General features: G+C 37.8%; 1 protein-coding gene across 2 annotated transcripts in view; it reads right to left on the bottom strand.

The window, feature by feature from the left end:
* Window positions 1–26,492, bottom strand: part of NRG3 (neuregulin 3) — a 414,656-nt gene that overhangs the window by 7,415 nt on the left and 380,749 nt on the right. For both annotated transcript variants that reach the window (XM_063337738.1, XM_063337739.1), the window contains exons 5-8: window positions 23,195–23,297; window positions 18,648–18,774; window positions 10,380–10,507; window positions 603–773 (exon numbers count right to left, since the gene is read on the bottom strand). In XM_063337738.1, coding sequence (XP_063193808.1) covers window positions 603–773; window positions 10,380–10,507; window positions 18,648–18,774; window positions 23,195–23,297 — 529 coding nt within the window. The remainder of the gene's footprint in view (window positions 1–602; window positions 774–10,379; window positions 10,508–18,647; window positions 18,775–23,194; window positions 23,298–26,492) is intronic.

Raw genomic sequence — 26,492 nt, 5'->3', positions numbered from 1 at the left:
AGCAATTGCAGAAGACTTCAAAGGCAGCTGTAGGTGCTCAGGAGCACTTTTGAAATTCAGACCTTACTGAGCTGGAGCTCACACTCAATATTCTAATGAGCTGAGTTAAAAAAGGAAAAATATTGGATTCTTTGTGCATTTCCAAAGACAAACCTGTGTGATCGGTCTTCAGTCTACAGCAAATAAAATTCACAATGTACATAGATTTATTTAAAAAAACAGGAAAGTTGGACTTCTGTATTATTTTCTCTTATTTGCCCAGTGCTGATGGGAGAAAAAATTGCTATGCAAAAGTTACTAGAACATCACGGCACTGCTAGAAAAAGCATCAGTTATAAAGAGTAACGTTGCCAATCACTTACATTTTGTCTAATCACTCCTCCTACAGCCTCTCAAAGGCTTGAAAAGAGCAGCCAGCAAAATAAAAATGTATTACCTTCGAAGAGCCAGTACGCTGAAAACATTCTTCTGCTTTCAGTACTATAAGCCCTGGATCCACAGTACATTACACCAAAGTTGGAAGGACTGCAATGGCAAAGCACATTAACCGCGTGACAGCAGCCACTCACAAACGGGCTCACTGCAGTTACGTTAGTACTTACCCATGACAAGGTATCGTGTCCTGGTCTGTGATCCTTGACTCTTCGAGCTGTTGATATGCTGGTCCTGTAATTCCATTGAACCTACCCCGAGGTAAGGGAGGAGTCCTCCGAAAGGCATTTCTATGTAGCATCCCACTTTTTTGTCCTGGGCTGCAGCATGAAGAGAGACTTCTAGGAACAACACCAAGAGTACAGTAACAATTATCACAGCAAAAGTGTAAGCTTTTGCAAATTAAAGATTCAGGATTAATAACTCATGGATTACTGTTTTTTATAAACTTTGCTGTGGTGGCCTATGACATCAGTAGAAATTCTCTATGGAAATATAGTACTATAATCCACAGTTAACCGCTGTTTATGCCGTATTTAATACACTACCTCTCTTCCACAAATGAAAGTAAGTGCCTGGTATATTAAATGTATTCTTGTACTTGATGAAGGATGCTTCTTTCTTTCCGTGCTGCATCCCATAACCCTGCTACATAGAGCTGACTCCTCAGTGTAAGTGGACAGCACAGCCCCATCATACCTACAGCTGAGCTCAAAATCAGATCTTAGATTTAGATCCCACTGTATCATCTATCAACCTACGGGGTCCTGCTTCCTGAGACAGCAACATTAAATTGGGAAAAAATGTAAGTGAAGAGTGTAAGTGAAGCTTATCAGCAGCTTGAAGAAATCATCCATAACATATTTTCCCCACGCTGACCAAGATTTCTTTTCTGTATTGTTTTATTCTTGTTTTATATGCATTGATTGTTTTCTTCTTTATACATAGATAAATGCTGCTTCTTTAAGTGATATAATACAAACTTGAATATGATAAAAACAAGTAATAGTTTTCTACTTATTTTAGAAAATTGCTTTTGTAAAGAACATTTTTGTACTGTTTTGGAAGGAGAATGGATTTTTTCCATTTCATGCAGGAATTAAAAGGCATCTAGAATCCGCAGTTTTGGTATATTAACCATAAATTCAGCTGTTGCTAATGCAAAAATAAGGGAACATAGAATTAAGGGAAGACATGACCTGTTTCTACTGTTAACAGTAGGTAACAGTACTGCATGGTGTGACTGGCTATTAATTTTCCAGCTACTCCTATTTCTCTTGACATCTCCTGGGTTTCAGGAATGAGTATGTATTACCTAATATTCTGTCACATCCTTAATAATGTTTTAATATAGGTTTTGTAGATGCATTTTAAGAATTACTATTTTTGGTTACACGAATAATTTGAGCTTCTGACACAATTCAGCTACGCAAAAGACTTTTGATAAGTTTGCTTCTCTTTTCCTATTATAATGTGACTTAAAAGCAATCTGCATTTTATACCTAGTGGGAACTTTATTTATAGTTAGGGCCACATCCACTCCCAAAGCAATTCTTGCTTGGACCAAGTATGTTGGACAAATTCTCTTGGTACGTTTCCATTAAACCTGACCTTTTCTCCCCAAAGTCAAAACATAAGAAATTCAACAGTCCCTATCCTACTGCTCAGGCTAGCAGTGTTCCATCACGGTCTCTGCTCCGTTCTCTTCCACATTTTTACTTTCCTGGTTCTTTATAATTGAAAAGATCTCTAACCCATAGCAATAGCACTCCCTCAAGGATTTTTGATGCTTCCTTAAATAAATTTTTCCTTAGCTATTAACGAGGTCGTGAAAAAAACTTTCTTAAAAAAACGAAGTGCTGGCTTTCAATTCCAAAGCCTGAGTTCAAGTTGTGAGTTACAGTTCATATTCTGTAGAATAACACTTCCACCTCAGAAAACAATTGACAATTTCTGCTCAGGAGAGTCTGAGATTATTACAGCAGGGGATCTTAAAAGATGCAGCTGAATGAATAATTCGCGATGGATAATGGATTTCAGGGTTTTTTTTATTGATTGCGGAGCATTCATCAATGTAGTAGAAAAGTCAACAAACTGATTAACTTAACAGACTTTAGATTGATTGCAAATATGTGAAACTAGAAAGGCATTGTTTAATGTGGTTGGTTTGATGCTCTTGCACATCTTCCGTCTTGGTTGACAGCACAATGTCTCCCATCTAATGACATGCAAATTCACAAAAGCTCTGCATTACACAGATGCAATTGCAACACATACAGCTATACCTGAGATAATTGGTATGAACTGCAGCGAAGATGCATATAAAAGCCCTATCTGTACTTCCTTCAACTTGCACTGAAACTCTCGTTGCTACATCTGACACTAGACGCCTTGGGCGGCTGAAGGTGCGTGGGCTGGTTAGACCGAAGGGATCCGGCAGATGCCAACATCTTCCTGCAATCACAGCCGCTCCAGCACCGACAGAGCTTAAGCAATCGATTTGTTGCTAATGTGCTTTCAACATTTCTGACAGAAAAAAAACGGAGGGGAAAATGAACAAAGATATTTTGTGGTCATGGACAAGACCAATTCACTAAGAAGGACCAGGAAATATTTACAGACAGCGCCAAGCTGCAGGGTAACGCTTATTTCTTGAAGCACCAAAGACAAGATAGTAACAATGTTTGTTAAAAGTTCTATGAAAAAGTAACTCCAGCATAGTACAGTTTTTCCTTTTTCACAAAACTGCTATGAACGTCAGCGTACTCTTCCTCCAAAAATGTTAATATAGTCCCTCTCAGGCTTCTGTTCTATTGCTCACGTGAAGTGTTCCTCTCCCTGAGGAAGTGTTCCTCTCCATTCGGAGTTCTTCAGGGAAACTATTATGGTTTCTTCCTCCCTGTACTCCAGTCTAGTCTAAGTGGGTAAAAGAAACCAGCTCACATAACTAAACTGTTCAATAAAAGAGACCAATTAGGAAAGCCGTAGCAGATAGGTCTTTGAAATCCATTAATCAATTACTCCAGAATAACAAAAATCAGAGTATGTTTGAACTGGTTCACAAGTAATGCATAAACTAGGGAGAAATACAGTTCTGATGAATTTATGGTTTGAAAGAAGAAGTTCAACCATCTGCAAAGTTAATTAAGAATTTGGGATTTGTTGTTGCAAATTGTTTTGTGTGAAATTTTTCTTTAGGTTGAGCAACCAAGTAACAACAAAGTCTATCTCAGCAGGTGGAGTATTCTCTTCTCAAGGCACATACACAACTCCCAAGTGCAGTTAACCACGTTCATGAAGAGGGGAACACTTACAGTGAATTTACAGCAACTCTGGGAATCCTCCTGTACTACTTTTTAATTAATTACTAAAGAACATTGATTATACATCACATTATGAACACATTCAGAAGGAACTTTGTCAATAGGAACATGAAGAGCATTAACAAGAGGATGACAATTAAAGTGTTAAAACTTTAGACAGGATCCCAATCCTTCCCTTCTTGTTCAATATGCACAACGGAGCTACAGAAATAGTGCTTATAACCATGATCGCATGTATAACTATTTTACTTATTCAGGATTGTAATTCATGAAAAGAAAGACACTAAGTTGAGGGAGGAAGGAAAGTTCTAAAACTTATTATAAATACTCTGGCTTTGTACCTGCAAAACCTATACAGGGAGGCATATTATGTTACGTACTGATCACAAGATGCAAACATTAGTGCTGAAGATGAGGTTTTTGTCCTTGCAAGACAGAAACAGTAAATACATACCCTAATGAAAGAGCTACCTGCTAGGTAGACAGGGTCTTCTGATGTTCCCTAGGAGCTACACTTTTAGGCTAAGTTAGGTAATCTACTGCTAACATTTGTACATATCAACTATTCAGACTTTCATCCAATTTTCAGTTTTAATAAAAAGCATCTGTTGTACCTGAGAACACAAGCATCTCTCAGCAAATACCGTGCAACAATAATACCACTGTATCACAAAGCCCTTTTGTCAGATCGTTTACAAGAACGAGATGACCCACAATGAGCGCGTCTCTGCTGGAGCCTGTGTTATAGATGGCTCCTCAAAGGGAGAAAGTTAGCATAATATTTGGGACTTCAATAAAGCTCTATGTGATTAAGATAATACTAAGATTGTAAGGAGATTATTATACCAAAAAAGCCATGGCATAAGGGAACTGAGCCTAATAGTTTTGTTCCTTTTTTACCTATAGCATTCTGTATCCCAAGCATTTAAACACCACTTTTTTCCTGTGTCTTTGCAAAGTAGTCATGTTCTGCCTCAGTACACAATTACTGTCTAGGAAAACACCTAATCTACAATGGCACGATGACCTGTGTTTTCTAGCTCGTGTTCATGAACTGTTACAGCCAGTCAGGTTCTCAGCCCAGGTGATGGAGTGGGACTTGTAGCCTGCTGTTTGCAAAACTCTCTTCTCCCTTCACACATGCAGGAGAAGCTTTCCAGCAGCCGGCCTATACCTACAAATCTACTGTTGATTTCTGAAATGGGAGCATTGTTGCTTCCATTATAGATTCACATATTCACATTCACCATGAAGGACATGGGCGGGTCCAGAGGAGGGCCATGAAGATGATCCGAGGGCTGGAGCACCTCTCCTATGAAGACAGGCTGAGAGAGTTGGGGCTGTTCAGCCTGGAGAAGAGAAGGCTCTGGGGAGACCTTATAGTGGCCTTTCAGTACCTGCAGGGGGCCTACAGGAAAGCTGGGGAGGGGCTGTTTGCAAGGGCATGTAGCGATAGGACGAGGGGCAATTGTTTTAAACAGGAGCAAGGTAGGTTTAGATTAGACATTAGGAAGAAGTTCTTTACAATGAGGGTGGTGAGACGCTGGCACAGGTTGCCCAGAGAGGTGGTGGAGGCCCCATCCCTGGAGACATTCAAGGCCAGGCTTGATGAGGCTCTGAGCAACTTGATCTATTGAAGATGTCCCTGCTTACTGCAGGGGGGTTGGACTAGGTGACCTTTAAAGGTCCCTTCCAACCCAACGCATTCTATGATTCTATGATATTCAGGGAATAGCATGTGCCAGGGCTGATCGGGGACTTCGCAACTCAACATAAATCCCTCAACACTACCTATATCATCTGGTCACCATTCCAGTTCCACCATAAAAGGAAAAGGGAACAGAGCATTCGAAGGTACCTCAGTGGCACTGAGTTTAATCATCTGCCATAACTTCATCATATACTCCCTATAGCACATTGATCAACCTTCATCCTCAGACTACAATGATAACCAGGCTACTACTCCAGAAAGTTATTTTATATTGAAAACTTTGAGGCTTCTTTCAGTTTAAAATTATTTATGATGAGTATACATCTATTTGTCATGTGTGTCACCATACTCCTTGATTTTAATGGTCTTTTACTTCTCACTAAGCTTTCTCTGATGTATTTATAAGCAGCAGTCATATACTCTCTTCAGTGAACTGAAGACTGAAACAAGACAGACTCTAATGCTTTCAACGAACACAGATTATTAATTGCTCGTATTAGCTCATGAATGCAATTTGAGCCCATAGTAATCAAGAGGCCATTTTAACCAGGTGAGATAATAGTGGTGCATTCACTATAGCACTGTATGCTATATTCAAATGAAGTGACAACTGTCTCATAAAGTGGTTTTAATGTTTCTGACTTTCTGATGGAAATGTCTTGATTAATACTTCCTCTCATCCCATTTATCTTTTGCACGGCAGCATCACTTTGTGACTTAGTTATTCTTTGAGCAAGTAGTATATACTGAACATTTTCTTCCTCATTTGTTTCTTAAATTTTGTTATTAGTTCCCAAATGCCTGACCTTGTATTTAGTACTGCTGAGCTTCAACCCCCCTCTGTCACGCCACTCTTCAAAGTTATTCAACTAATTCTTTATAACTAGATCCTTTTCTGTTCTGAGTCTATCTTTTAACTATTTTTTTCAGTATGTTCCAACTTTTTTGTGCCAGTCATGTACAAAAGCATTAAACAAAATGTGTCCCCAGCGTTGACTACTTCTTTGGGAGCTCCATTAGGGCTCCACTGGTGAATGTCTTCAGCCCGGCACTTACCTTCTCAATGCAACTCCTTACTATCTTCCTTTTAACCACCTCTGTATATGTGCATTATAGTTTTTCTGCCTCTCTCTACTTTCTCTCATTAAAGGCATTAGACACGTGACAACAAATCAAATGTTCACTAAGGCTACGTAGAGATCTAGCTCACCTACACCAAATACAAAGAAAGTCATCGGTGTAGTGTTGCAGGAACTGCTGCTGGTAAACCTCATGAGAATTTTTAGCCATTTTTATAGCTACACAAAAAAATCTGCTACCCCCACATTTGCCCTAAAGCCTTGACTAGTCTAACTCAACATAATAGGTCTTCAGTTCCTGCGATAAATTTTTCTTCTTCCTAAATATTTGACACTTGCTATTCCATCATCACATGGCACAGGTCCCATTTTGATAGATTTAGCTACCAGACTTGAAATTTCATGAGCCAGTTCTCCTTCCAGACTTCTTTGATCAAGATTAACTGGACCATCTTGACTTGAGGGCTTCGATTTCTGCATTTTACAGAATGTCTATTTTCATGTACTTGATTCTATTCTCATTCTACCTTTGCCCTCAAATAATCATCCTAACAGAAAAATGAAACTTATTCATTCAGGATTGCCCTAACTGCTTCATATATTATCTCTGGCCCACCATCAGCTTTGCTTCTTCCTGTATAGAACTCCTCTTCTTTATACAACAAGAACAATTGATTGCTTTCAATTTTACCAGTAATTCTGAACTCTCAACGATTCCTGGAAATGTTCACTTCAAGCATGACTGCTTGCCCTCGGTGATATAGTTTGTTTCTTCGCCTACACCCCATTCCTCTTAGGCATTCTTTTTAGTAAGTTTCTCCAGAAAACTATGTTTTTTCCTTGGAACAAAATCAGATTCCTTACACTTCCTTCCCTTTCAGGCTTCCTCTGCCTTTACATTCTTAGTTACTTTAGTTTATCAATATTTGTTCTTTGAAATTTAATAGCCTTATTAACAGAATAATCTTAATTTACTCTTTCTGTTAATTTAAACTAAATCGATCATATTGGGAGCATAAAGAATAAAATGCTTACTAAATAATAAAAAATTGCTTTTACCATGGTTTTTGTGGTGTTAAAATCTCATTAAAATGCAAACAAATTATTGTAAATTTTAGAGTAAGTTTATCCTATTTTGGCATTTTTGTAAGATAATACAACTGCTTTAGGCTGAAAGCCTCTGCATTTGGCTTCCATCATGGTATTCTCTACAATGAATCCCTCTAAAATCAGTGATGACTGAATCAATGAATGAAAGTCAGGATGACTAATTACCAAGAAAACTGCTATTCAAAGGGATCAAAACTCAATCCCATAATTAACAAAACTCTAATTTGTCTCTATCTGTTAGAAATTAAGACAGTACGGATTTTCTTCTTACTTAAATCAACAGATAATCCAAGCTGAACTTTTGAGTGCGCTGTATATTTTAGAGGAGGTTTACTGATTAAACACATTTGTTACTTTCCAGTTCTGACAGTACTAAGAGCTGTTTTACATATGCAAGCAGATGATGTAAAATTCTTCTACGGTAATAACAGTGCATAATACAGGTGAAATATTTTAGAAGTAAGATTCAGTGGAGATTCAATTTTCAATTCAATCTCTGCAGTAATTCTTTGCATGCAGCTGAGGTTGTCAGAGACAGAAAATTGCTATTACCTAGTAATCGGAGTGAAATAACTAGGTGACTTTGGTCAGTCAAATTCCAGCAACCCCAAATGATTCTCCACCTTTATAATCTTACTGCCAGGCCAAAATTGTATTGGTTTTAAGAACTCAAAATAGACAGTTCCTGATTTTAAGAAATAATCACCCATCGTTAGTGCCCTTGAAATCACCAGCAGAGAAAACAGATCTGGATATGGAAGAAAATATTTCCATAGCAAGCAGAAACAAAACAATAATATAGTTTAACAGCAGCATAAAACAGAGAAACTGCAGAGCTCCTGTTAATTCTTCCAGGCTCATGGCAGATTTGGAATGGAATTCAGGGATGTTTAGGACAAAATGTATCCCAGGAAAAGAAGGTTTCCTCATTTGGCCACATTTGATCATTTGGCCAAACTAAAGAAAGCAAATAAACTAGGAAGCTGTCACATGGTGCACAAATTAAAGACAGCCTTGTAAGTCTTAAATGTTCAAATCTGTTTCATGTTTTATAAAGCAAGGGCCTTGTATAATAAATCTTAAATTCTAAAACTACAAAAAGAATTCTCTATAAATTAAGATAGTCATTCCACATCTTAAAACAGTTCTGAAGCAAAGACTCTTACGATAGTCCAGTGCTTGACATCTGCAAATAAGATGACAGATGACTGTTGGGCTTTTTTTTGGTTGGTTGGTGGCTTTTTGTCTGTTGTTTTTGTGGGAAAAGAAAGTTTTTGTGTGCAAAAGTGTTAAAACAAGCAATCTGGGATTATGCATTAGTTCGCTGTAAATTCAGTGTGGCTTATTCTATAATTTCCCTATGGAAAACAGGGACTCTACAGAGTCATTCAGCTTTTGTTTTAAGTGACATTCATACATAGAATATTTTCGGTCTTTAATTTATTTCCACATTTTTAAGCTTAGGTAATGTTGTGTTACAGCCCCTAAACCATTTCAAACTTGAATATTGCAATTGTGTTTTTATAGGTAAGGGAATGTCACCATGTTTTTTCTGAACTTCACCCTTTGACTAAATGGAGATAAAATTCCTTCCAGAACTTCAGTGAGAAGCATTCTAAGCAGCCTTTTTTTCCTCAGTTCCACAGTTCATCTATGTTCAGTAAAATTATTAAGCATATTTTGAAAATCTCTGTAATAAGGAATAAGCCCTAAGAAATGTATCTGACGTGACAGTTGGCATTATTTTTTCATGCCAAATGAAAGGCTTAAGTAAGGTAAAAGTAGATAGAACCCAAATATCCCTTCCTGGCTCATATGCTGCACTTCAGTAAATTAAGCAAATCATTCATTCAGAAGAGAGGGAACATGTAGCTGACTGGGGACTGCAATGAAAATGCATCAAATACTACAGAAGCTAGATCATAACCTCACGCAATCTCAGACTTCTTTTTTTAAAGTAATTTTAAACAATAAGTCTTCCCCTCCAGATCATCTAGCTGAAAAAATTCTGAACTCATTTTTCTCAGCCTTTTTTTCCTCAGTGTGCTCTGGACCAGACGTTACCACAGCCATTCCACCAACACTATTGCTTATACCAGACACGAGTTTGGTTTTTAGTCTGCAATGAACCATCTGCACCGTTTTTCATCAAAAAAGACTACAAGCAGAATTCTAATCCAAATGCCGTCCAGTGATGGGTGACTTTCCTCTTTTTTTCCCCTTGGAAACAACCATCCAAACTTTTTAAATACTCGTTTTCAAAGGCCACCACGTGGTCTTAAATAAGTCGTCATTCATTTCAAGTATTATTTGTTTAAAGAACCAAAGAGAAAGGCTGGAATTTTGCAACCATGTCTTTCTGCAACAAATGAGTCATTAACTTCATGAACATGGATAAGGAAAGTCTAGTTCTTCATGGTTTCTCAAACTACAGTTGTTTAATTCACTACTCTGTGTCTACAGCTTGGATGGTGTCTTTAAATGCTTCCTCTAGGACTTTTACAAAATGCAGATAAAGTCTGTGAGAACTGTTATTGCCTTTTGTGTCTGCAGGTAAGAAAATGCTTAGACATCTGCTTAATGAGTCGGCGGAGGCTCTGTCGGTACCACACCATCCAGCATCTCTCCAAGTCACAGCACACAGCAATCCTGCACAGGCATCCCCAGTTCAACGCCATCCCCCGGCAGCCTGCCGAATCTCCCGTCAGACAGCCGTTTGCTTACCTATGTTGCTTGATGGGCTGCGTTCCTCTGTCAGGAGACAAGGCCTCTGGGAAAGACTGAGGGCCTGAAAAACTAGACTCCATAACTTTGTCCAGAATAGGCCCAGGATGCCTATCTGTTTTTGAATACTGTGGCACAGAGAATAAAATTAATTAATACACAAGAGGCAAAGTACATTGTTGATGCTATTCAATCAGAACTCATATCAGAGCGGGGTAAGAAGTTCTCTAATGCATTTTTAAATTAAAATTAAGCATTGCAAGTAATACATTCATTCACTATTGTTTACATAGTGGAAAGCACCGGTACTCATTATCCCCATTACCTCCTCCACATCAAAATGCTGATATCTGCATTAGTAGCAAAATTACTGACTGGTCTACCCATAATGATAGGGAACACTGATTCCTTTGACTAAAAGCCAGGTTTTTGCGGCTGTCCATGCAGACTGAAATCAAGAAACAGATCTCAGAGAACAGTCAGCGCCTTCTTGGGTCCTTTGGTGATTTCAAACACTGCTTTTATCAGCACGCGTAACTATGAAAACCAAACTAAAACAGCATTTGTACCATCAGATAAGTAGAAAAATATCTGAATCCTATCCATAGAGCCAGATATCCCTTCTGAACAAGCCTGAAACTTTTGACCTACGAGTATCTGTGCTAGTAAGAACAGCGTAAACATAATTCTTCTTGTGACAGTTGTAGGCGTAGGGCAGTCTCCGGGCACATAACAGGACACAAAGGTCTGTAAAGCAGACACCAGACATGAACAAGAACAGATTTTCTTCTTGCTTTATGATTCAATTGGAAATTCAGCAAAAATTGTGTCTCTGATCCTGAATGGAGCCAGAAAGTCAAAGTATAAAAAAAGCTGCGTTTTGTCTTGGAAGAAGAATCAATGTTGTTAGCGGTTACTGGGCAATATCTCAGAGATATGAGAGGTTAACCCACAGTTCTACTCAAGTATGAAAACGACTGCGCTTTGCAGATTTTTTTATGTTGCGTTACAATGACCTGCACTAAAACTAATTGGTCTATTTTTCCGTATTGAGTTTGTACTTTTAGTACTAGATACCTAGATATCTATGTTATCTTTACAATAAACCAGTGTTGTGGAAGCTATTACATGATTAAATATCTTAGAAAGAAAATTAAAATAATAATAATATAAAAAAAAAAACATTGGTAAAAAATGCCATGCCATGATACAATAGTATAAACGATCGTGGAGAAGATAGTAAGATTTCTTCCAAGTATAGTTCTTCTTCATAATTATTTTGTTGTCTAACAAAAGACCAACGACTCCTTAAAAATATAGAATTATTTTCTGATTCTCACTATTTTTATCTACACTTTCCCACATTGAGCAAAATCAAAAAGGAAAGTCATATATTTTACTCTGTTTTAAAAATGGGTTACATGCAATTTTAGTCTATCTACTCAGACTTATGACTGAAACTTAATCAGAAAACAACTGATCTTCAAATTTTTCTCCAATGCTCTTCTCTCCCTTTCTGTTTTGTGAAATACCCACGTAAACAGAGCCAAAATCACTGCTTACATGTTTCTGAAGGCAAAGCTATGAGAGTGACAATATGCAAAATGTTGCTGCATGCATGAAGTAAATACAAGTGAAATAATAAGAACAAACATATCCCACTCTCATTTCTTGCAGTTACCATGATCTTAGTTGTCACTTGTAAATGTTGTAGATAAAATATTCAGACAGAAGTATGATTTTTAAGGTACTCATGTCTGTGAAGGTTTTAAAGTTTAATAGTTATCCTGCCAGCTTCAGAAATGAAACTGTCTTTGATTTCTGACCTGAATAAATCAATTTGAGCTACGTAAAGAATGGGTGGTTAGTGCCAGGAAGCTATTTCTGTCCTTTTTTGTGTTTCTTCATGATACTAAATTGAAGGTCCAAATGGCTTATAAGACTATGAGTATGAAGTGAGTCATGAAAGGTAATTAGAGATAAGCTGCGCCTTTTGCTACCTCCATGGTTAAGGTGGATGTGGGCTGGAGCGATGGTACAGAGAGTCTTTCCTCATCCCAACTGAGCAAAACCAGGACCCCCAGAAGCTGCTCTGATGCTGACTATACTGAAGCATACTATACTTCAGTGTATATATATATTCATGCACACACTATACTAGCAAACTATACTGAAGGTCCAACAGCCAGCACCACCCAGGCACAGCCTGCAAAGGATATTTTTTCCCCCAACCGAACATTTCTTTTATGCCATTTTCAGATACACCACTTACCAATTACCATAACAGCCATAAAATTAATTACAATGAAAACGTGAATCACAATTTAAATTGAGGGTGTGAACATACAGGGAATTTGAACAATGTCATTGAACTAATTGGGATGTAGCACATTATTCATACATTGCAATAGGTTTAAACGCAGTTGGGTTTATTCTCCTTTGGCTTAACCATAAGGGCTACATCCTCTGTCCGAGATCATCTCTGGAGAAAAATACCTTCAGATTTCTGTGAGGAGTTTACAGCAGTATCGGGTGGTGCCCTTAGAAGTACGGTATAGGATTACTCCCTGTCCGTATCCCAGCAGAGCCCATCCTGCTGCTTCCACAGCCCACTTCTCACCTGGGCTGAGCTCTGCGGAGCGCTCACTCAGTTGTGAGCTGCTGAATACTCAGCCACGATGGAGAATAAGCTGTGAAACACTTTCAAAGGGCTGTTGCAGTAGGTTGAAAGCATCGCTGAAAGCTTATCTGTATTATTTTTTTAATGGTTTTATTGTCTTCTTGCTTAATTATTTGTACTTCTTTGAGAAACACTGATGCATATGGCTAAATAAATTAAAGACTAATGATAGCACTTAAAAATAAACCATATTGCAAATTTTCAATTTTTCCACAGTTTCATGGAGAAAAATTATCTGTTATGTATAATTACTCAACTCTTTGACAATAAAATTCCACCACCAGCTAGTTAACGCTAAGCAAATCTGCAACAGCAGCCTGGGCCGGGAGACAAGAAATCAGCCTCTGCCACTGACCTCCTGTACGACTGTGAGCACCTAATTCCCCTGCTCCGTGCCTTGTGTTCTTTATTCTAAAATGTAGGATCCGTGGGTAACAAACGCCACTCAAGCGCTACAGAACAGCTTGACACTGTTGTCCTAGTGTTATGCAAAACAAAACACCCATCCCTCCCCCCTGCTTTTCTTAGCTCCTCCTCCTCAACGATTTTCCCAAAATAGTAGTAACAAAAAGTCCAGAAACGTATGCGGCACTGGAAAAGAGGTGATGTGGGGATCCCATTACAAAAAGGACGGAGAAGACGGAGGGGCCAGCTTTAAATTACATTCAGAGAGGGTGCCTCAAGGAGGTAAAGAGCCAGTGACTTTTCTGGGCTGACCTTGCAGAAGAGCCCGTCAGGCGGTACATTTACCATCCTTACGGCTGTTCCCACATGCTCTACATGTTTTGTTGCCAACACTAGCTCTAGACAGAGGTCGGTAAACCCAAGTTTGTCTATTCTGGCAGTTCTTCCTAAGTAGTCATGTGATACAGAAATGGGAAATCTGCTCTTCATCTTAGCCAATAAATCGCATCATAACTCAGGGAAAACCACACTGTAATCTTTTAAAAGATTTAAGTGTGTCTGTCGCTCAACATGTTTTAACTGCATTTCTATCACAGTGACTAAAAAGAATTTAGTTCCTACTACTATCAACAAAAGGCAATGAGACACAAAAAGAGCATGTTTTTCCCCCCCTTGTTATAAGAATATCAGAAGCCTGGAGGCAGTGATTGTGAGCTATTAGAAACAAGCGTGGTGAAAAGTGAAACCGCACACTACAGCATGAAAAGCATATTAACCACCTCAGAGGGAAAGTGATGGGGAATTAATAGATCCACTTAAGACCACGGCAGAAGGTATTAAAATCCACAAAGGTGAAAAAGGCCACTTTAAACAACCATGACAACTCAGAATCACTAAAGAAATGGCAAGGCTTCAGCTGCTTTTTTTTGTTTTTCTTTTCTTTGCTGCATGACATGTTTGTCAAGTTATGAGAATTTAAAGAAACCCTCTAGTCAAGGTGGAAAAAGGAGCTAGTAATCAGGAGCATGATTAAGACTCATGAAGACTGGTGAATTACAGAAAAACAAGAGCACAACAGCTCCTCCTGCCCCTTGCACGGTCTCTGAGGGGACACAGAACACTTTTCTTTCTAAGAGGGGCAGCTGAGAATGACAATTTATTTCCTTTTGCCTATGAGAATGTCGAACCGATTGCTGCACTCCTGTGGAGCACAGTTGTTAAATATCTCTTGAAGATAATACAATCTCTTTGGGAAGGGGGAGGTAATACGAGGAAGTCCTAACTTTCATGCACTAGGTGAAATAAATCTGAATCTCCTTGTACCTCAAAGATCTTGCATTAAAAACTGGCATACCTATCTCTTCCTGACTGAAGAATTATAGCAAGATTACCAGTGCATTAGTATCCAAATCCAAGATGCTACAAAACCGAGCAAGAAATTAAGTGCATTGCTGCCAGAATGTTTAGGGAAAGCAGTGGACTTGAAGGAGATTCAGGAGAAATACTAGGAGCTGTGTTCAAACAGTTATTTATGAATCCTGCTTACAGTGTACAGTATTTTTCATCTAATTTATATCCCCAACAAAAGAATGGAATCGATAACGAGGGAAATAGACTCGGCACAGGTTACACAATTACTAGCTATGAGCAGCAGGAATTCAGAGAGAATACAGCTGTCCTGACAAAATCTAACCCATTTTTTTACTTTACAGAATCACAGCTGAGCAGAGGAAGGAAGTGGAGGAGATATGATGCATTTGAGTGTGGGAAGGAAAAGCATATGATACTTCAAAATATTGTCAATGCAAACAAAAAGCTTTATTCCCTGCAACGTGGCAAATGACAGGGAGACATCCATGTTTTAACTTAAATGCCTAACTCTCCTTGCGTTCTTCCTCAGCCTCGGGGCTTGCCAAGGGAGGTGCTGGGATGTGGCCATTCTTCCTCGCTTGTGTTTACTGTGCTGATCAGAGAGGGCAAAAACCCCAAAGAGAGTAACTTCTTAGATGAAGGGAGTTTTAAAAAGCCTACATTTTTCAGTTGGCCAGCTCCATTTTTTTCTGAATATCCTGTTGCTTAACTTGAATAGCCACATCTGAAAGAGCAATCCTGCCATATGGATGTTTAATGAACTTGGGGGAAGGTCCAACACTTCACATTCATTTCTTGAACACTGCCTTTTGAAATAAGGATTGCTGCAATGTAACCTGTAGTCCAGGATGCAGCAGGAGAATTCTGATACAACCGGAGAGTGTTTTAAAAGCAAACATTCAGAGCTCTTAACCTTGTATATGGTTTTCATAATCACAGTACTGTAAAGAAGTTTTAATTGGCACAGAGGTGGGTTATCATGGGGACTGAGGTCTGCAGTCCTTTTCCTTCTGCAGTACTGCAAATAGCTGCAAGTATAATGAGTTAGGCTAGAATAAAATGCAAATTGGTAATTAATTTTCATACTCGGTTAAAAAATGAAATGTGTGGTTTTTCTGTTAGCACCAATTCTGATAGATGCACACGGCTTCTCTCATTTAAAAAAAGATTCAAAATTGGCTTCGAAAATAAGTAAGAAAAAATTATTCTTTTCCTGAAGTCTTGACAAGAGTGAAAAGGGAAGTAAGGAACGATGAGGAGGAAAAGCACTTCACTGAGACATGTCAAGCTCTCTACAGCCACAAACCACTTCAAACACTATATGCTATACGCTGGGTCTTGGGAAATAAGTAAAACCTCTTTCTAGAGCAACACAAGATTTGGAAAGATCCATGCATCCTTCACTAAATGCAGCAATCTCTGAGTCAAAACGTGATGGCTCTTTCAGAATAGACATTATTAGAATAGTCATCAAGAATAAGGAACCTTATGCAACTATTCTCAGGTCTACACTAATGTATTCTTTGCTATAGAAGAAGCATGGTGAAAACCCTGAAAGCATCACCCGGTCCATTCAAAATAGCCAGGAGAAAAATATGGGAGAATCTTTTAGGGGAAGAAAGAAAGGTGACATACAAGCAAGACAGCTTTCCCATGTAAGAGGAGCACCCAGAGTGGGAAAAGAAATGGCTTCCAGGATTACATAAACATAAGTCTTCTCCCCAAACCCATGTGGTGGGAGCTGCAGATGGGAATCACCGAGAGATGGCATGACGGTGACGGGCAGAAAGGCTGAGCGCGGCCGCAGCAGTGAGCAGCGGGAGCGCTCTCCTCGCCGCGCCTCTGCCCGCTCCCTTTCCCACCCAGCAGATACACCCGGGGCAGATCCCTGGTCTCTGATGGGAAGCCACTCGGCCAGTCCTATGAAACACCATTTCAAAGTTCTTTTCTGCTGCCTCGCCATACCCCCCGCCCTTTTTTTTCCTCTTCAATCTGCCAAGTTTCGTAAATATTTCATGAACTGCCTACATGCATTCCTGCACTAAAATCTTGCTAACAATAGAAACCATTATTACCCTGCGCTGTTACGCTACATCCCGCACAAGGTCATTCTGTTTTTCTTCCTTAGTATCTCTGCTCCCAAAGGGAAAATGCATTAATGGCAAGAAGAAAACAGCTGCCTGCGAAGCAGCCAGAACAAGAAAATGCTGTGTTAATTACCAGCACTGATAATGCCAGTGTGAACAGCATTAAAAGCTGAAAAGCAAATTTGGATTAAAAAAATTAAATAATAATAATAATGGTTTTCAATCTCTAATATCTGGAATCTGCAAACTGGTACTTCAGCCATTATGGCTATTGTTATGGCAAAGGAAAAAGACTTAAATAGAGCTTGTTGATGTGTTTGTCAGCTGCTCAGAAGACATCAAGTAGCTCATCGTGATGACAGGTTGACAAAATATTGCACCAAATTACAGCGAGCAGAAAGGCAAAGAACATATTCTTAGTGTTAACCAAGACCTATTTTATACGTCAGAACAAAAGGCTCACAAAAGCTCTTTACAACTTTACCTTTTGTTGCCATCATTACAACCCAGCAATGCTCCCAACAGCTTTTTTTTTTTTTAGGGGCTAGAAATAATATACGACTGAATGAACTGAAACAAAGAATTGCACAAGGTTCCCTAAACTGTGATTATGTCAATTTAGTGGAGCTATCTTCCTTCTTGAAATAGTGTATTTTTCCTGAACCAGAAAGCATATCACAACCAGAATGGTGCTCCTATAAAATAAAAATTTAGTGAAGACAAGCAATGCTCTGACAACTCCTCTGTCACAGCATGCAGGCTCTGTGTACTCCGAATTGGTCAAAAGGGCTTATACTTATTTCTGCATGAATTGGATGTAAACCAGGAGTTGAGACATCTGTGGTTAAATGCGCATGAGTGCTCACTTTTGGTGAACTCCCACTATTTTGATGGACTCTGGCAAATAAGGTAGTCAGCCCTTTAAGAAAAATTAAGATATTGTATTTTTTGAAAAAAGAGTTAAGCATTTAGAAAGGCTTCAATACATCTTTTATGATTTCCTATTGTGTTGCTATCAGGATCTTTCTCCGTTGTTCCAAAGACTTTGTTCAAAATAAGACAGCACTAAATGTGTGCGACCAGGGGGAAGAAAATGACACCCATTGGAAAATACCTTGCATCCAGCGCTAAATTAATCGGTCGCTTTCAAGTTCCTTATTTCAAATATGCTTTGTGTATTTCATGATTGTGGGACTGCATTGACTTAGATACAACTACATACAGAAAATGACTACATAATTTTCAAATTTAATTTGAACAAGCCAATCTTTTTCTGGTATCAAAAACTCTTTTAACTCAAGTCCCAGGAAAAATGAGACTGTCTTCCCTTGGGCACTAGTTTACATGTGTAAATTTAGTTCTAGATTTTGACTTTACTCTGAATTAACTGTAACACATCTCTACATTTTTTCATGCAGGTTCATTAATTACTGGAAGACTTGAAATTGAAATCACTTAGGATCCAGGACCCCCACTTCACCTATAAACCATACATATGAGCTACGGTATTGCAGGAAACTATGATAGTAATTTCCACTACTGGGGGCGCAACTAGGTCCCTGCTTTTTGTTTTCCATTAACAGGCCTGACAGAAAACATTTTATGAAAGAGGTGAGAATTCTTGTTCCCATTGCTCAGATGCTAGTAGCAACACGGCGATGTGCTGCCATCAGCAGCAGGAACTCAGCCAGGCTATTAAGTGTTGTAGCTGGCAGGATTACTTACGTTTTGCAGCTGGACTCGGCTTTGTGCCATACACTCTGACTTTGCCATCATGCTGGAAGCATTTAGGCTGTAGGTTTTCCTATTCTGTGTTTCTTTCAGCTGTTCATGAATTTGCTTTGTTTGTTTCCTGCAGAGAGAAATAAAATTCATGTAAGAAAGAGCTAGTCTGATCTTCCACTATAGCCATGGTATTTTTATAGCCATGGTTCCCTTTGTTCAAAACTTCACCATATTAGATTAACCAGCTGAGCTAATTCACTAGTGTCTAATATTTCAATGCAGCGGTCATTTTCTGTCGAAGCTTAAGAAAGGAAAAAAAAAGAGGTCTTCTGTTTAAAAGATCTTCTATTCTCAGATTACTATAATAGTATGCTAGTTGTTTCAGTGCAGGATTTTTGTAAGATCATCTATTACATATTTAACAATAGCTGGAAGTAGGCCTGCATATTAAAAAAGCATTTTGCTCTGATTTGGAACAAAGATTTTGGCAAATACAGCAGGCGTTAGTCCCTGTTGGCTATAAAAAGTGTTGAAGAATCGAAGATTTCTGCTCACAGCTGATTAGACTTGACCTATAAACCAGTATCTTGTATTGACCAGCTTTTGCTTACATGCTTAAACCTGGAAAAAACCATCAGTATGGTATCTGAGGCTGTGTTTTTGACATATTATAGTATGATCCACTATGTCAGAGCTAGGAATACCACTAGATGAATCACTTGCAATATTCAGGAGACAGCTACACTATTAATAAAGGCTTTCTGTTTCTGCCACACTATATTGGCAAACTGAATTTTGAAGTTCTGTACATGACTGAGGATATGAGGCAGCAAACTTTATTTTAAATATTTCCTTTATCTTCTGCAAACAGATACCTCAGCTGGGCAAAAACCGTTAGCAAAATATATTTAAGATCTTTTATCAGTCTCCATTCTTTTGATAAGCTACATTGTCCGAGACTATCAATTTTACATGATCACAAGAAATAACTCCACAATACTATTTTAATTCTTTCTTTCCTTCCTTCCCTTCCTCCTTTTTCTCCTGAGCAGATGCATCTCCAGCAACAAACCTCAAAGGCCCCTATTTTAAGTGTGTTACAAATATGAGTGGCATGTTTTAAGTATAGCTAGGAACTCATAATTAGTAAGATCTATGGATATGGGTGGGTGAGGAAATAATTTCTCAAGCACAAAACTTATTAAACTTTCGAAATTCTTCCTTAACCAAAACAACTTGTAAAGCTGATATCAGAATAATCTAAATAGATTTATAATTTGAAGGATTATAGTGTCAAATTAAATTAATTAGTCAGTTCATTCTGAAACATCTCTTTTAAAACCATTTTTTGATATCTACTCAATTTTGAAACCAATGAAATTGAATAATTTAACTTGTAAAATGTCAAAATGAATGCTTTAGCTTCTCACAAAATTCCAGGGGAAATTCATAAAAGCAACTCTAGAGTTTGTAAGAATAATTATTTTCTGACCAGTTAAATTACATACACTGAGTAAATAAGCATATATATCCATATGCCCTACTGGAAAGCCAGCCACTTGCGTGTTTGTCTCCATAATGGTTATGGAACATCCTGCCTTTTTCTTTTTTGATGACTGTTTTTGAGCGGAGACTTCATATAAAGTCTAAACAATGACAGCAAAACACGATCACAACATCAGACTTTGGGAATCTCTTCTATACAGACAATGTTCTTAGAATTTAATCAGGAAAATAACAACACAAACTACAAATTTTTGTAAATCTAATTGGGATTTATTTAGAAAACCTGGGTTTAGAGTTGTTTCTACATCTATAAACACATGTAAGTAAACTGGAATATTCAGCTTCACTGCCACAATCTTTAACATTACAATTGAGATTCCCAAAGGTAATTTACTGAGAGAAACAATATAATCATTAATTGCCTTTTATGATCATGCAACCTAACATTAATATTAGGTTTATGCATATTCATTTTGCCAAACTATAGGATGCACAGTTATAAAACTAGAAATTATTAATAATTCAAAGTTACTCACTGATTAATATATTTATTTTATAATTTTTGTTTTCAAAACAAATGGGCCTTATGTGGTTTACTTTAGAGATATTCGGCAATAAAGTGTTGTTACTTCAGCAAGAAATAAAGTCACTAGTCACCTATAAAAGTCTAAGCCATAAAGAGCAGCCCATTACTGTACTCTCCCTCTGCTGCTAACACTTACAGCACTTTCTTGATTACCTTAAAAGGAATAATTGGAAGGACATAGTGTTTAATTATAGTTCTAAAATTCCCCAAATTGAATTTATTTTAAAGGACTTTTAATTTAATGGTGAATAGGGCAGTGCATATTTCTGGCAGCAGGCATTATGCAATTATCAGACTAAGAAAGTCAGTGTCAGTGTCTTCATGGAAACTTTTTTCTTAAAGGGTGCACCATTCTGAGTATCTGTAGCTGTTAGCAATATTTTAAATTTTTGATACATCAAATTAAACCCAAGGATTATCTCCCAAGCAGGAGGAATGCTTTGATAACTCTTAAACATGATCAAGATACATCTGCCTGATGAAGTAGCTCCTGAAAATCCGTTGACTAAAAGCTAACGTATGTTAATGGTTGAGGCACTTTACATTTGTTGCTTTTTACACTGTTAAGACACTGTCCAATGTCACAGTTATTGTGACACTGTTCTACGTGGTCTCTATGCAACCCAGTCTAGACACTCTTATTTACTTTTCGGACAGTTTGCCAGATGGAGCCACAGCCAGGGAGTTAGGGATTGATTAGTATCTTACCATTACTGTATTTCATAGATTTGATAAGATCTCTTGACTGAACAGGAGGTGCCCATTTTCTCATTACTCTTCAAACCTCAGTTCCCAGAATCTGGCATAAGCACACTTCAACTCTTCCCAGTAACTCTTAACTACCATCTTTATAATGCAGGTAAAAACCCAAACCCAACACCCTCACCTCCTGCTGTGATATGAAGCACTATTGTCTTGTCAGTTTATCTTTGAAGCATTATTTTGACTAATTATTTTTGGCTCTCCCCGTGACCTCATCCAAGCCATGGTATCTGGAAGGCTGTTCCAACCCAGCTCTCCACCACTCCCTACAACACTGCAAAACCAAGAGGGGCGCAGCTAAATAACAGAGGGACATTTTATTCACACTATGCTCAGTTGTCGACTGCACGTTCTTCCAACTGACAATCTCATTCTGCCTTCTCTGAATCTCTCTTCATCAGCAAAACCCCCAAGCCTTTCCAGGAAGAACAGGAACACCTTATTCTCTCTTCTTTCTTCTGCAGATCTAAAACGCATAACGATGTTTCTAATGCAGTGGCAAATGGCTGTCTCTGCTCACAACTTATAATGCAACCAAGGAGTTTGCAGAGAGGAACTGTCCTGCCAAAGCATCCTCCCGGCTAGCATCACTGTCATCCTCTAGGTCCACAGAACAACTAAATGAAATCCCTCAAGGCATGAGAACGGGTAGGAGTGTTTAGATGAAACATGAATGAACTCAAATCTTCACTTAAGTTGTGCACGAACTACCCCTGAAGTCTGGGGGGACGAAAAAGAATTAAAAAAGATCTAGTGACTTTTCCAACTTTTTTTTCCTGGTTGAAATGTCACAACATTTTGTATTTTTTAAAAATAAAAAGTAGTCCTCATCAGATTTCCTACCCATCAAAATAAATTCTAAGAAAGGGGATTTAGATAAGCATCCAAACTTATAAACGGTGCAAACCTCCACATTCTTGATGCTCAGCCAGCACGACTAACCTCTTGCAGGTACTATTTCTATTGATGGGTGTTCTCTCATTAGCTCCAGCTGGAACAGGAATGAGGGATGGCAACCATACAAAATGTATTTATAGATGCAGTGGCACTGACAAGCGTGTCATGTAATTGATAGGAGGTTTTTGCAACTCAAATTACACACATAACAATAAATACTAAAAAATAATGTTTAGTTGGGAAGATAAAGAATAGAGTGGAAAGAATTTCACTTGAAAATAGTTTAGTACAGATGATTCCACCGTACTTGAATTGCAGTTATGCAACTACATCAGCAGTTTACAGCTATTAGCTACAGGTTACAGATACCTGCAGAGAACTTGTCTCCCTCGCTCTTTATTTCTAACTTTACCTTTGTTCTCAGCATACAGAAACAAAAGGGACATTCAGGGATATGAAATGAAATGTGAAAAGGAGATGGTATGTTTATACTTTTATTTTCAAAAGAGGAGAGTGAATATTGCACTGATAGTAAAAAACAAAAAATTATTATTGTCAAAAACAGAACTGGAAAGGGCACTATGTCTTCTTTCCTGATATCAGAAAATAGAAAAAAGAACACTTATTACTCCTGTTTACTTTTTTTTGGACCTAGATAGCGTAGCTAGCCATGGGGAACTGTTCTAGCCTGTCCAGAGATAACAACAGCTTCAAAAGGTGGGGAGAAACTGAAGAATTGTAAAGCCGTAAAAAGGACAGAAGCTAAATAACAAACATGCTAGATGAAGGCTCTTACTTTGTTTTGAAGTAGAACGCTGCACAAAGCATGCCCACTACGACTATGCCAAAGACGATACAGGAAATAGACAGCACCTGGCGCTGGTACACTTCTTCGCTCTCTGTGAACAGCAAAATTGAGAATTATGAAAGCATCAGAAAACAATACTTGCGAAAAGTGGATTTCAGCACATCATGATTTCACTAATGATGGACAGATATGAGAGATTTGGAGGTCTGGGTTGCCCAGTTCCTCAACAGAATGGATGCTTCTCTGAACCTCTCATCTAGATAAGGTTCATAGAGTCGCAGCCTCCTAGGAACGTTTTAGAAAGTGGTCCCAATACACGCAATACATACATAATAATAAAAATCAGGATAATTTAATATTTTCTCTGCCCTAAATGCTATTTTTCAGCTTTTTTAGAAAGCTTCTACTGTCAATAGGATAAAGAGCCGTACAACCACGGAGTTTTTCTGACCTAAGGCAAGACCCGTCAGAGCTCTCACAAGGTCCCACAAGATTCACAGTTCTTTTTTACCTACACAAAAAAGGTAAGGGTTTTTTTTATTGAATGGTGATTACAGTGCCTACTTCTATGTCATTCCCTGCACTTGAAGCTTACATACAACATACTACAGTCAAAAATTAATTCAATCAACTTGGATGGAATGCAATGACTACTATGCTACAATGCACCAGATATTGATTTCATGGGAGTCTATTTTTTAAAAAGAAATTTCCTTAATAAAACTCATAATCTTCTAATTAATTTTAAAACAGGAACAGAATGAATTAAAAAATAGAAAAGAAAAGCTAAGAAAACAAGAGAAAACACTCATTCATGACAGCAGACAGAAGCTAATAGGCAACTGGAGTTACACACACTGAATTCATTAACAGCTCCTTAAGTGCTATATTTCATTTTTATTTTTTCAACTACTTGTCTCACACAAAGTGCTAACATGCTAAATAGTTTCTTATTTTTTAAGATCAGTTTCTCCAAACATGCAACATACAAAACAGTATTTTCACGCATATATTTTAGGTAGAAAACCAACATGTAAGATTATCAAGGCACAGTAAAAGCACTGTGCCCTGACAAACTAGATTGGAACTAGATGATATTCAAGGTCCCCTCCAACCCAAACCATTCGATGATTCTGTAAACCCATATTTTCTTTCTAGGCTGGCAATCTTCAGTGCAGACCCCCCCCATCAATATGAATACCAGTCAAGTAGGTGACAGTCACTCCAAGTTCCAGGTTCGTAAGTCTCAGGTTCATTAGGAGAAAATATTGTATGACATCAAGGTGAATCTAGGCAAATATTGAAAAAAATCTACCCGTAGCTGGAACTTCAGTCAAATACTATCCGGTGTTATCATGATTGAAGACTACATAGAGCATCCTAATCAGTACTAACTATTAATTTATCAAGAATGAATATCCCAGTGCTCTTACTAAACACCTGGAATCATAAATACAGTCATTTGTCTCTTGTAGAAGTCCCAGTCCCTTTTCATAAGCTACTTAAAACAAAATTACAGGTAGAAAATCTTTATTTCATAACTACTTCTTTACTTGCTCACTCAAAGGACACCACAGTGATTCAGAAGCCATTTCTAAGATGCAAAATGTCTTCAGCTCCTGTTGACTCTTTTCTCTCATTGAATTTTGAAATTCTAAAAGCTGTACTTTTAAAATATTGTCTTCAAAATATAAAGACGTAAATATAGTAATTTACACTTTTTACATGTCCAAAATATATCTGGAAAGGTTGTAATTCAATAGGAAGTGCTGATAACATTGCAGTAAAACTGATTCCACTAGAGCTATAAGCCCATTCCTCAGTGGCATGTATAAAATCTGGGTCTAGACAGTGAATCTTCATTGGCAATGACCTAAATGTCTGGGGGCTTCATTTTGGTTTTTGATTTGTTTGTTTTTACTAGCCTGTGTAAACACAATTATCCACTTTCCATTTCCACTGCAGTACACAAAGGACTAATCTTACAAATTTTGAAGTCTTAAGTTGAGGTGGATCACGCTGCAAATAGTTAGAGAATTGTTCCATTCAGAAATTGTTCATCTATTCTGCCTGAATACCAATTTCAGCACTTACTGCTTAAGACCACAACTAAAACATACATACGTACGACCTGTAATTTCACTCAAACACTGCATACAATTAAAAAAAAAAAAGTATTTATTAAAATAAATTGATTTAAGTAGTGTGTGCAAACAGGCTTAATTTTGTTTTTATTTCAAACAAAGTCCTCGTTAAATACTTCCCCCCCTTTTTTTTTCTTTTGTGATTTTTTTGAGAAACTTTGAGTTTAATGCAGCTATGGTCTTTTGTCAGTCCTGAATAGCTATCACTGTCTCGTTAAAGATGCTTTAGAATACGTCTTACCAAGATAAAAGCACTTCAGAGACTGGACAATATTATCTCGCTCAAACAACTAGGTGGAGATTTAAGTCTTTTGTGTAGCCAGATTAATCCCTGTCACTAGCTTTCAACACATGCTGATCGATGCTTTCTTTCCTTTTTGTTTATTTTGTACAGTGCACATTTAAAGAACTCCTTATTGATTAACTTTACTTCATTTCTTAGACACTTTCGTTCGTCTTTTTAATATCCTTTAAATCTTTATTTATGTATTGGACTCCAGCATATTTGTCTCTAACATCTTAAAATATAATCAGTTAAGCATTTTTCCATTCTCTAATCTTCCACATTTGCTTTTTTAAAAAAACCCACCTTCTTACTGATAGGAACGTAATCTTTCTCTCGGTGCAAACTTTGAAGATCTCTTCATTGTTGCCTTTATTTAACCTCACTATTGCTCTAAACACATATAGTACAGCTGAGATCCTCTCCAGCCAAGGTGTACGGAATAGGGCCTTTAAAGAAGGCCGACGGCTACAGCTGAGTACTGTGAGCACTTTTGTTCTCACAGAGCAGAAAGCTGTAGAAATTCAATGTGTAGAAAAGGGAAGAACTAAAAATTCCTTCTCCTTAGTTGAAGATGTGCATCAACTTGTGCATACATGTATTTACATACTGGAACAAACTTCCCAAGGTAATCTAAAGTGTGACTGAATCTTATTATGATAAGTCTCTCTTTATTCACATATATTCATATATTCCTTGTGAAGTAAATCACCTTAATTGCATTCGACTGAAATAAATACTCTAGGGAGAGGATTCCTCATTTAATGAGCAGCCAAGAAAATATTTCAGATAAAAAACAAAATATAAACTGCCATGGATATTCCTGGATAATCAAGCTGAGTATTTAAGACTACAGAAC

This window comes from Chroicocephalus ridibundus, chromosome 6, assembly GCF_963924245.1.
Source record: "Chroicocephalus ridibundus chromosome 6, bChrRid1.1, whole genome shotgun sequence".
NCBI classification, from domain to species: Eukaryota; Metazoa; Chordata; class Aves; order Charadriiformes; family Laridae; genus Chroicocephalus; species Chroicocephalus ridibundus.
The sequence above is the reverse complement of the archived record's forward strand: the minus strand, read 5'-3'. Positions and strand labels throughout refer to the sequence as shown.